Source organism: Silurus aristotelis, assembly GCF_946808225.1.
Source record: "Silurus aristotelis genome assembly, chromosome: 18".
Taxonomy (NCBI): Eukaryota; Metazoa; Chordata; class Actinopteri; order Siluriformes; family Siluridae; genus Silurus; species Silurus aristotelis.
Genome location: NC_139591.1, coordinates 9656575 through 9668715, shown reverse-complemented (window position 1 = coordinate 9668715; position 12141 = coordinate 9656575). Strand labels below are relative to the sequence as shown.

Here is a 12141-nt window from a genome sequence, read left to right as displayed (position 1 = left end):
ATGTAGAATAACATATTACATTCACTTCGTTTATGTCCACCACTGATTCAGATACATTGGAAAGATGGAAAACTGCACAAGGAAACTTGTTAGTAAATGAGTACAGTATAAGACCTGCCAATCTTTATGTATTTTACACAAGAGCCCTTCATTTTATAATCAGATTATACAGTCATTGTATAACATGCCAAAAGAGAGCATTTTTAATTTTTAGTCTACACAAGAATATGAATTCTTGACAGCCCTGCCCCCTTCCCTCATTTCACTGCAGAAATGTTTCAGCCAGCACTATCATCTCTTTTAATTTTTAACCTTTTAAATATGCATTAATCCAGTGCTTTCACTTTCTGTCCTAGGAGAATGGTTACCATTCATTGATTAAAAACAGGAAAACTATGTGCTTTACTTAACATCAGCTGTACTTAGAGAAAAAAAAAAAAAAAACTATAAAAACAACAAAAATCAACAGACCTAAAACAAAGTGTCACATCTAACACTGTACAAATAATTGTATCGACACAAACACATTCAAACAGATCAAGCAGTGACAATGCTGGATGTGGGGACGCATTTCACAGATAATACAAGGAACATTAGACAAACAGCATAAACACACACACACACACACACACACACACACACACACACACACACACACACACACACACACACAGGATTGGGCATTATGGCTCTTGGGTTAGCAGGTCATAAGACTTATTTTCAGGCGGTTCTATTTTGCTTTTTGTATTAGTCTATTAAGAATAGTCATGAAAGCCCTGTGCAAGAAGATGACTTGGCCTGTGTTTTTTTTTTTTTTTTTAATGTATATGCTGCAATAGCATGAGTACTGCTTGTTCTTTTTTGGGGTGTGTGTCTGAGGGAGGGGCTAAGACTATGCAAGTTCACAAAAATCTTGGGAGGTAGGCCTCATGGGGAAAAGTTTAAATAAGATTGTATTAATAGAATGTGACTATATAGAAAAATATCTGTAGTAGGGTTTGATGGAGCTGTACAGTTATTCAGCACCATACATTTTTCAATCACTATGTCAATCAGGTTTAACAAAATATACACTGGAAATAGAAAAGGTTTAATTTATGTTTGTTTTTCATTAGTTTGTAGTTGTTCAATAAACAACAATAATACATCAATGTACAGCGAAGCTCACTTCAGCCACTCAAGTAAAAGCACATGTGATGAAAATCTGATAGGAATTATTAAATAGTTTCTTAAAACATATAAACCACTTTCTTAAGTAAATAATCATTAGAGAGAGATAAAAAAAAACTATTCACACAGCTAACACAAATTAATCCATGATCTATAAGCTTTAGATAAAAATATTATTCAGGAGGTTTCAAATACTCACAAAAATATTAATGACTTGAGACCAGTGAAAATGTCATGAGATATGCTCCTCAGGGGATTTTGATCCAGGACTCTGAAAAGAAAGGTTTAAGACATGAGTGTGCGATATTAGCTAATTTTCTGTCAATACAGCATTTATAAAGTTTTAAAAGAACCCTTAATGTTTCTATGTATAAATCAGGAGAAGGAATCCTTTTAATATCCTATGTAAGACTGTAAATTGTGAAAATATTTGATGTATATCAATTACTAACTCTAAGCTCCCTTTGCTTTAATTGGACAGCAACCATAAAGACCTTGGTTAGCTGGTTCTTGTGGTTTTTAATTTTGGCTTCAGTTAAATTTAGCAAGACAGTGTGTGTCAAGAACCAGACTGGAAGACCCCTGCTCTATCATGATGGTACAGTTTGTCTTTGTTGTTTGCTATGGCACAAGAGCTTTATTTAATTTGACATATTCCTCTTGTGTCTGAGGTTTGGCATTGATGTTTCTTTGCTAAAATTGCATTATCAAATAATTTTTACTTTAGCTCTCAAAGCACCTTGTCATTTAATTGCAATTATCTTTTCAAAGATGAAGGGCATAGTCTAAGAGCTACACAAACCAAGTCAAGTAAAATATTCAGGAAATATAGAGTCCTCACAAGCTCCATTCATGTTTCTTTTGGAAATTCCTTTCCTATATGCTCTAATCAAAGTATTTTTTATATATATATATATTACTGGGACCTATAACAACCCTTTCCATATAAGTGATAATATTTTAATAGACCTTTCTTTTCATGGTACTGTAACATCAAAGATTACCCTTAGAAATGGAAAAGAGTTTTCTTCTGATCACTTTATATTTGAGGAACATAATAGGAAAATAGGAAAAAAAACATTGCAGATATTCTAGTTATAAAATTTTCAGTTGTAAAATTATCTGACTCTTAAACGAACAACAATAGGTCCTTTTAAGCAGCTGACTGAGAATCCGAGAATGGATCTAATAGCTTACAAAGCACTTTCAGTTTGCAGTTCTACTGTCTAAGATGTCACTAAGAAAGAGAAGATTAAAGACATCAGTCGAAGTCAAAACAGGAGCTGGAAAACATTTAGAGAGACATGTTTATTTGTTGACAAGAAAATGGCACCTGAAGAAAGGTTTAGCTGACACTGTACCTGCAACCTCATCACAAAAAGTCATCACTTGTTAAGTATGCAAATAACATCTATATAAGCCAAAGGCATTTTGGAAACAACAAAACAAAAAAAAAGATTATAAAAACCGTTTGCTGCACAGTGTTTATATCAGCAAAATATGCAATTTGTTCTGGCGTGCTACTGTTAGAGCAGCTGCTATTGAAAAGTAATCAACACTATCTTATTTCAGAATTCTGCAGTGTTGTGGGGTATAATTAAAATTCAGAACTAGCATTGGATGGTTTATTTTGTGGAAGCTTTAGTGTAGATCAGTGCAGTATACAGTGCATTCAGAAAAGTACTTAGACCCCCTCTCATTTTTTACAGTTTTTTTTATTATGTTGCAGCCTGATACTGCAATCGTTCAATAGATTTTTTTTCTCATTAATTTACATTCAATTGACAAAGTAAAAAATTTAATTTTAGGCACGTCTGTACATTTTTCCCTCAAATTAAAAACCTAAAATATCACATGTACATAAGTATTTAGCCCCTTTACAATACTCAAAAATTAGCTCCAGTGTCTGCCAAATCTCCTGATAATTTCTAAGATGTTTCCACACATTGATTGAAGCAAACCTGTGGAAAAGATTATTGCATGGGCATGATTTAATAATAATAATAATATTAATAATAATAATAATAATAATAATAACTTTATTTTTATATAGCGCCTTTAATGTAGCTTCTCAAGGCGCTTTACATACAGGTATAAGAATTACAGACTGCCTCAATCCAGATTCCACCCCACGCTATATCAAATTTAGCTCATCCTCAAAACGGCTTAAAATAGATAAAAAGTAGTTATGCAGTTTGAATTTTAGTTGTATCAATCTTAATCATAGACTTAATTGAATCAGTCTGAGAGAGGCAGCAAGCCATCAAGAACTATCTCTAACCAAAAGGTATCTGAGACCATGCATCCTGACCTGCTGGGGGGCCGGTGCCAGTAAAGGTGTGAATACCGGTGATTACCACCTGCTGACCTCTGCCCTGAGAGTGGTATCCCCCAGCCTTTTGTCCCCACATGCATGTCCTACATCTAATTTACATTTAAAGGATAACTCCGGTCTATACTTCAAAGGGAAGAACAATATAAAATATCTGGGCAGAGTTTTCTCTGGGTTCTTTCTGACTCCGATGAACCCAAAGTGCTTCATGTATTTTGTCACTGCTACGCTGTTATAAACTTCTTCATTACGATCTTCGTTGTCCTCATAATTTTTTCTTACACAGGCAAACAAGAATACAACACACACAAAATAGAGCAAGTAATACACACATATAATTACACGCAAAATCAAAATGTAAAAAAAAAGCAACCATAAAAAAATGAGTTTTTAAAAGGGATTTAAAAGTACTAAAGTTCTGTGCGTCTCTAATGTGAGGAGGGAGTGAATTCCAAAGTCTTGGTGCATACGATGAAAAAGCCCTATCCCCTACTAATCGCAGCCGTGTCTGTGGAACAACCAATAGTCCTGCTTGTGAAGAGCGTAAGATACGCTTGGGTGTGTATACAGTTACAAAGTGCAGACAGATACTGGGGGGGCAAGACCATGCAGTACCTTGTATGTAAGCATGAGAACTTTAAAATCTAATCGGAACCTGACCGGAAGCCAATGCAAGGACTTGAGAATTGATGAAACATGCTCATTTTGCCTGGATCCAGTCAGGATCCTAGCAGCTGAATTTTGTACACATTGCAGTTTATTAAGTGTAGTTTTAGGAACCCCAGCCAGAAGTGCATTGCAATAATCAATGCGGGAAAACACAAATGTAATAATAAGCCTTTCAATCACAGAAATGGGATAACATATGGCGAAGTCTAGCGATATTTCTGAGATGAGTTTTTTATTTATGAGAAAAAATGAGTTCTTTACAGTATACCGAATGTGAGAGTCAAAAGATAGACTTGAGTCAAAGATGAATCCTAGATTTTTTAATTTGGTTTGTACTTCCAGAACAGAGCCGTCTACATTTAGGGATAATGAACCAGCTTTGCGAAGCTGGTGAGGGGTGCCAATAAGCAAGACCTCTGTCTTATCACTATTGAGGCACAAGAATTTTTGAGACATCCATGTTTTTATCTCAGCAATACATTGTGTTAAAAAAGAAAGGTCCAAATGTTGAGTAGTCTTAGAGTGAATATAAATCTAAGTATCGTCCGCATAAAAGTGATAATTTAGCCCAAGTGTTCTTAAAAGCAATCCAAGCGGATATATGTAAATGCTAAAAAGTAAGGGGCCTAAGATGAAACCCTGAGGAACACCCGTACAGACAAAACCAGTCACATATCGGTATCCACTCATAGATGCAAACTGTTGACGATCAGAAAGGTATGATCTAAACCAAGTTAAAACAGTCCCAGAAATACCAAAGACATTTTCCAGATGTTCGAGAAGGAGGGTGTGATTAACAGTGTCAAATGCGGCACTAAGATCTAAAAGGATCAGAATAGAGAGAGAACCAGAATCTGAGGCTAATAACAGGTCATTGGTGACCTTGACCAAGGCTGTCTCAGTACTATGAGATTTTCTAAATCCAGACTGAAGAGGTTCGCAGAGATTATTTGCTGTGAGATGACTATGTTGCTGCAGAGCCACAAGACGTTCCAGAATTTTAGCAAGAAACGGTAGAGTTGAGATAGGACGATAATTGTTTAAGTTGTCCAAGTCACTGTTTTGTTTTTTTAGGACAGGTGTTACAGCAGCAGTTTTCAATGCCGCTGGGACAACACCAGTATGCAGGGAATCATTAACAATACTGAGAACAGCAGGGCACAATTAATCCAAACAGGATTTAAACAGGCTTGTAGGGAGGGGATCAAGCAAGCAAGTGGTAACTTTCATATGTGATACTTCCCTAGTGAGCAGCTCAGTATCAATTTGTGAAAAGGTAGAGAAGGGTGTGCCAGAAAAACTAGGTGAACAAAATATGGATGATGAAACAGGTGCAGCATGAATAAGTTTGTAAACAGTGTCAATTTTAGAACTTAAAAAATTAGGAAAATCGTTACACAGCTGATTTGAGACAGGTAAAGAAGTGCCAACATTAACTTTCAGAAGACGGTTTATGGTGTTAAAAAGATGTCTAGGATTACTTTGATTGTTGTCAATGATCTGAGAAAAATATGCGGATCTCACAGACTCAATTTCAGCTCTGTATTCCCCCAGGGTGTCCTTCCAGGACTGATAAAATACGTTCAGACCTGAGTCACAGACCTGAGAAATTAACAGTGTGTAAAGGTGAAGTACGAGGAAAATGCAGTTCCAATTTAAAGAAGATTGCCAGGTGATCAGAAAGTCCAATATCTGTAAGAGACTGCTGAGACACAATTGCATTGTTTGCAATCACAAGGTCTAAAGTGTGACCTTTGTTGTGAGTTGGGCCACTTATAAACTGTTTAAGATTAAAACAATCCAGCAGGAATAGAAAATCCTTTGTCAACAAACAGTCATTAGCATCAATGTGTATATTAAAATCCCCTAAGATGAGGATGCTCTTAAATTTAAAACACAGCAATGACAAGAAGTCAGCAAATTCAGACATAGAAGAATCGTTAGCCTTAGGTGGTCGATAAACAGTAGCAATGGTGATTGCCATCGGAGCAGAAATGCTTAACACAAGGCATTCAAAAGAAGAGAACTGTGGAATGCACACAGAACTGATTTTAAATTGCTGATTGTGAACCACAATTATTCCCCCACCTTGACCAGTAAGTCGCGGTAGATCAAACAGTCCGTACACCTCAGGAGTAAGCTGATTAAAGATTAATCCATCATTTTGTTTATGCCATGTTTCTGTTAAAAACAACCAGTCAAGTTTTTGATCTGCGATGATGTCCGATAAAAGCAGGGCTTTGTTGTTTACTGAGTGTGCATTAAACAGCGCAGCATTGATGGGGCTCTGCGATACGACCGAAGGTAACTCCAATCGAACGAACGAAGATACATTTTTGAGGACCACACCAGATTGCTGATATGCTCTTTTAGACCAACACCGGCTCATAGGCACGCAGATGTTGTTAGAAAGGCAGTAGCTGCGTCCAGAGCTCCGATGTATGTACCGTCTTTGCCTCAACAGGCCAGTATTACAACATAGATCGTAAGCATCTTTGTGTAACCTGTAGGTCCATTCCAAGAGCTGCTTGCCTGAATCTGAGCTCTGTAGAGGCTGTGTGTAGATGAGACAAAGTTCCACAAGGACAACTATCACTGCAGCCCTCTAGAGATCTGGGCTTTATGGCAGAGTGGCTAGATGCCTCTCCTCAGTGCAAAACCCATGAAAGCCTGCTTGGAGGATACAGAAAGCTGAAGGACTCCCAGACTGTGTGTAACAAAATTCTCTGGTCAGAGGAAACCAAGATTGAAATGTTTGGCCTCAATTCTAAATGTTAAGTCTGGAGGAAATCAAGCACTGCTAATCCTTCTGTTTCACTTCATAATTATGGTGTACTGATTGTATAATAATGAGAAAAAAAGTATAATTTTAACAAAATTTAATATCAGGCATCAGCATAATTAACCTGAAAAAAGTGAAGCGGATCTGAATATTCGGTATATGTCATAAAATGTCATGTCTGTAAAGTGTATTATACTCACAACCACTGTAATTTATGGAGATCGCTGAATACGTCAGGTCCCAAGGATGTGATAAAGTTTTGACTTAGGAACCTATATAGAGAAAACAGGCCACACAATGTACAATCAAGAAAACACAACATAAGGTGGGTTTTATTGGTATTTCAGTTCCCTTTCAGGAACCCAACAATGCTTTGGGTAACGCTTCTGTGTGTCCAGGCTCTGAACCATGTGTGTAATCATTACAATGGAAAAGCACAATGTCACCAGCGGGCTGACGTCACGACCAGGAAGCTATAAAAGCACATGCCATGGAGACGCCGCCAGCTTCTGTTTGTTCAAGAAGGGCTATGTGTGTGTCTGTTTTTGCAACAGGTAATTATTGGTAAGTCATAAAAAATATATAAAAAAAAAAAATTGAATAAAAATTAATAAAGAAATATACAGTGAGGAAAATAAGTATTTAAACACCCTGTTATTTTGCAAGTTCTCCCACTTAGAAATCATGGAGGGGTCTGAAATTGTCATCGTAGGTGCATGTCCACTGTGAGAGACATAATCTAAAAAAAAAAAAAAATGATTTTTTTAACTATATATTTGTATGATACAGCTGCAAATAAGTATTTAAACACCTGAGAAAGTCAACGTTAATATTTGGTACAGTAGCTTTTGTTTGCAATTACAGAGGTCAAATGTTTCCTGTAGTTTTTCCACAGGTTTGCACACACTGCAGGAGGGATTTTGGCCCACTCCTCCACACAGATCTTCTCTAGATCAGTCAGGTTTCTGGCCTGTCGCTAAAAAACACAAAGTTTGAGCTCCCTCCAAAGATTCTCTATTGGGTTTAGGTCTGGAGACTGGCTAGGCCACGCCAGAACCTTGATATGCTTCTTACAGAGCCACTCCTTGGTTATCCTGGCTGTGTGCTTCGGGTCATTGTCATGTTGGAAGACCCAGCCTCGACCCATCTTCAATGCTCTAACTGAGGGAAGAAGTTTGTTTCCCAAAATCTCGCAATACATGGCCGTGGTCATCCTCTCCTTAATACAGTGCAGTCGCCCTGTTCCATGTGCAGAAAAACACCCCCAAAGCATGATGCTACCACCCCCATGCTTAACAGTAGGGATGGTGTTCTTGGGATGGTACTCATCATTCTTCTTCCTCCAAACACGTTTAGTGGAATTATGACCCAAAAGTTCTATTTTGGTCTCATCTGACCACATGACTTTTTCCCATGACTCCTCTGGATCATCCAAATGGTCATTGGCAAATTTAAGACGTGCCTGGACATGTGCTGGTTTAAGCAGGGGAACCTTCCGTGCCATGCATGATTTCAAACCATGACGTCTTAGTGTATTACCAACAGTAACCTTGGAAACGGTGGTCCCAGCTCTTTTCAGGTCATTGACCAGCTCCTCCCATGTAGTTCTGGGCGGATTTCTCACCTTCCTTAGGATCATTAAGACCCCACAAGGTGAGATCTTGCATGGAGCCCCAGTCCGAGGGAGAATGACAGTCAAATTTAGCTTCTTCCATTTTCTAATGATTGCTTCAACAGTGGACCTTTTTTCACCAAGCTGCTTGGCAATTTCCCCATAGCCCTTTCCAGCCTTGTGGAGGTGTACAATTTTGTCTCTAGTGTCTTTGGACAGCTCTTTGGTCTTGGCCATGTTAGTAGTTGGATTCTTACTGATTGTATGGGGTGGACAGGTGTCTTTATGCAGCTAACGACCTCAAACAGGTGCATCTAATTTAGGATAATAAATGTAGTGGAGGTGGACATTTTAAAGGCAGACTTTGAGGGTCAGAATTCTAGCTGATAGACAGGTGTTAAAATACTTGTTTGCAGCTGTATCATACAAATAGATAGTTTAAAAATCATATATTGTAATTTCTGGATTTTTTTTTTAAGATTATGTCTCTCACAGTGGACATGAACCTACGATGACAATTTCAGACCCCTCCATGATTTCTAAGTGGAAGAACTTGCAAAATAGCAGGGTGTTCAAATACTTATTTTCCTCACTGTATATTTATATATATATCGATGGGCGGTTTGAAGGAGTGCGGTTGTGGGAAAAAGCTGCATTGTCCTTTATGGGCCCTGGTACTCCCCACAAAGCCTCTGTGGACTACCTCGGCTCTGGTGGGCAAGGCTAACATGGCAACGGCCGTGTTGCATGCTTATTAGGTCGACCTGCTGTGAGAGCTTGATGAGGGAGTGTCTATGGACAGTGACGGGGTCCGAGAGCTGCTACAGACCTGGCTTTCGGCCGGTCTATGTCCACCTTGGCCTCCACAAGAGACACCTTTGGCTCACCCTGTCAGACTGTGTGGAATTCTGCGCTCTCTGCTACTTTACAAGCTGGCACGACAGATCCTCCTGTGGGCCCAAGGTAAGTTGCTCTCGCTTAGAGCACTATACAACCCAGGGTGGTTGAATCAAGGAGCAGACGTCCTTTTGAGGCAAGGGCCAAGGTCCAGGAAATGAAGGCTTTTTTTACAGAGCACAAGTTGACCTGTTTGCGACTCAAGAGACATCGCACTATTACCTTTGGTTCTCCCAACCATGGTACAGGCATGACCGAGACTCCGCCTGTATGCTTTTCCCCCCTGTATCGCTGCTCCTAGGAGTTCTAGTGAGCGTTCACGGGGATTTAAGTCTGTCTTCTCCTTGTAGCTCAGGCTGTGGTTGTAGCCCCTGAGGGGGCATATCTCTTAACCACTGGTCTTCGCAGAGGTCGTAAAGACTATTTTCCAATCTGGAGCTCCCTAAATTATGTGGTCGTATGCCGCAAAGGGGCACCTGTTTACTACATGGTCACCAGTTAGACCAAGTTAACTGCCCAGTTGACCCAGTGATGGAATTTCTTTAAATACAGTTTGCCAAATGCTTGTCTCCTTCCACCCTAAAGGTTTATGTGTCCACTATTGTGGCTTATTATGCTCTGCTTGCTGAGCAGTTGCTAGAGAAAAAACAGTTAGTGACACGTTTCCTCCAAAGTGACCCAGAGTGGCCCGTGTGGGTCCTGGACATTGTCCTGGAGGCCTTGTCTAGGCCTCCCTTCCAGCCCCTGCCCGAGGTGCCCTCAAGATTTGAACAGTCAAGACTGTTTTTCTATTGGCCATCTTGTCACTAAAGAGAGTTGGGGATCTTTACACACTTTCTGTAAACCCCACCTGTCTGGAGGTCACCCCAAGCATGGCAGGTGCCTTCCGCTACCCCAGATCGGGGTATGTCCCCAAGGTGCCCTCGGCTGTCCAACCTTCAGTCCTGCTCCAGGCATTCTATCTTCTTATTTTTCAGGCCCCTGTTGTATATTCGTCGTCTTGATGAGGTGTAGTTTTCGGCTGGAAGGACTCTTCTTTAGACACAGTACTTCGTGTAAATAATGATTTTTATTCAACACAGAAATATAGCATCTTTACAGGCCTTCCGGTCAAGCCTGGAGTCAGCACGCTCTGATTCAAAGTCTGACTCCAGATCCATGCTTACACACACATTAAATGCTTGCCCGTTTTCTGGGTCCACCTCTTAATGTAAATGAGACGCATATGAGCTTACTGCGCAATAATGTTGAACGTAAAGAGAAGCCTGCCTTTGCCCTGACTGAAGTGTTCCAGATGTTTCCAGGGCTCACATTCCCAGATCATAAACCATAAAGCGCATCCCATTTTCCTGTACCTCGAAGTATATGGCGAACGGGTCAGAGGTCGCCTCCCAAGAAGATATACATCCTGGACCACATTCCATATTTGTTTTAAGAACATTATCTCAACACTGGTGAGAGCGCGTATCTCCCACCAGTCTTGAGATATCATTAAAGTCTACTCCTACACTTTTGTTTACAGAGAACCATCTGTCCAGGAGGTTCAGTAATTAACTTTGGCCTCTCCAGGAATGTCACCATTGCAGAATAACATGAATTTAGGCCTTTTGATATTTAAGACACATATATGATATTTAAGACACATTTAGGATACTATACATTTAAGACACTATACTCCTAACCAGGAAAAGTTTAACTGGATGTGCCACAGAGCTGCTATGTGGATAAAGTCGGACCAGCTGACCTACATCATGTCCTACAGCCTTGACATTAGTGCCACTCCTGGCCTCTCAGTCATTCGACCTTCGACTTAGCTGTGCCCACCTACACTAGGCAGAGATTGGTCAGTCTGGCAGTATTGAACACTCATTTTCAAACCGTTGTTAATGCAACTCGAGTTCCTGAAATATGTATGTAACCCTGGTTCCCTGAGGGAACAAGACGCTGTGTCTTCAGGCCACACTCCCTGCATCACATTCCTTCACTTTCTAAGCTAACACCATCTCCACGGCATGTGCTTTTATATGGCGCTTTTCCTTTGGACTGTTTAGACGCGTGGTTCAGAGCATGGACACGGGTAATCGTTCCCCAAAGTGTTATTGACAGGAAACCGGGCTTACATATACAAAGTAGAGACGTTTTTCCACAAATGCTTTCAAGTCACTAAAATAACACTATCAAAATTACTGTAATCAGATGAAATTTGAGTATTAAAAGAAAAATGTCCAATTATTTTTGGAAAACATTCTTTGGTCTTTTTAATATTGTTAGATACTGCAGCCATTGACTGATATTATCTTTAGTCTGCAATCCTAAATGGTTCAGTGTTTAAAACAAAAAGACTAAATGTTCAACATTTGTAACTAAAAGATTAGAGAGAATTTTACTGTTTATTTAAATATTTGTCGTCATATAATATAAATAAATGATAGTTGTTGAATGCAAAATGAAGACAGCTGCACTAGTGCTTTTACACTATTGGGCCCCACTGTGTATTTACTTCAATTTATCAAAAATCAAATGCAGAAAAATAAATAGTATCTTTCTCTTCAGTAAATTTACTAATAACTGTTATATACAATAGGAATATTTAATGCTCATTTCACCATGATCTCAATTAATGAAGCATTGCAAAATGTGTGCATAGTTTGGGCTACAAAAATAATATTTTATAATGCT

General features: G+C 39.1%; 1 protein-coding gene and 1 long non-coding RNA gene across 3 annotated transcripts in view; one reads left to right on the top strand and one right to left on the bottom strand.

Moving 5' to 3' along the window:
• Positions 1–12141, top strand: part of LOC310741423 — a 207216-nt gene that overhangs the window by 140005 nt on the left and 55070 nt on the right. The window lies entirely within an intron of this gene.
• Positions 1–12141, bottom strand: part of rxfp2a (relaxin family peptide receptor 2a) — a 95288-nt gene that overhangs the window by 37863 nt on the left and 45284 nt on the right. For both annotated transcript variants that reach the window (XM_083569102.1, XM_083569103.1), the window contains exons 7-8: positions 7154–7225; positions 1370–1441 (exon numbers count right to left, since the gene is read on the bottom strand). In XM_083569102.1, coding sequence (XP_083425228.1) covers positions 1370–1441; positions 7154–7225 — 144 coding nt within the window. The remainder of the gene's footprint in view (positions 1–1369; positions 1442–7153; positions 7226–12141) is intronic.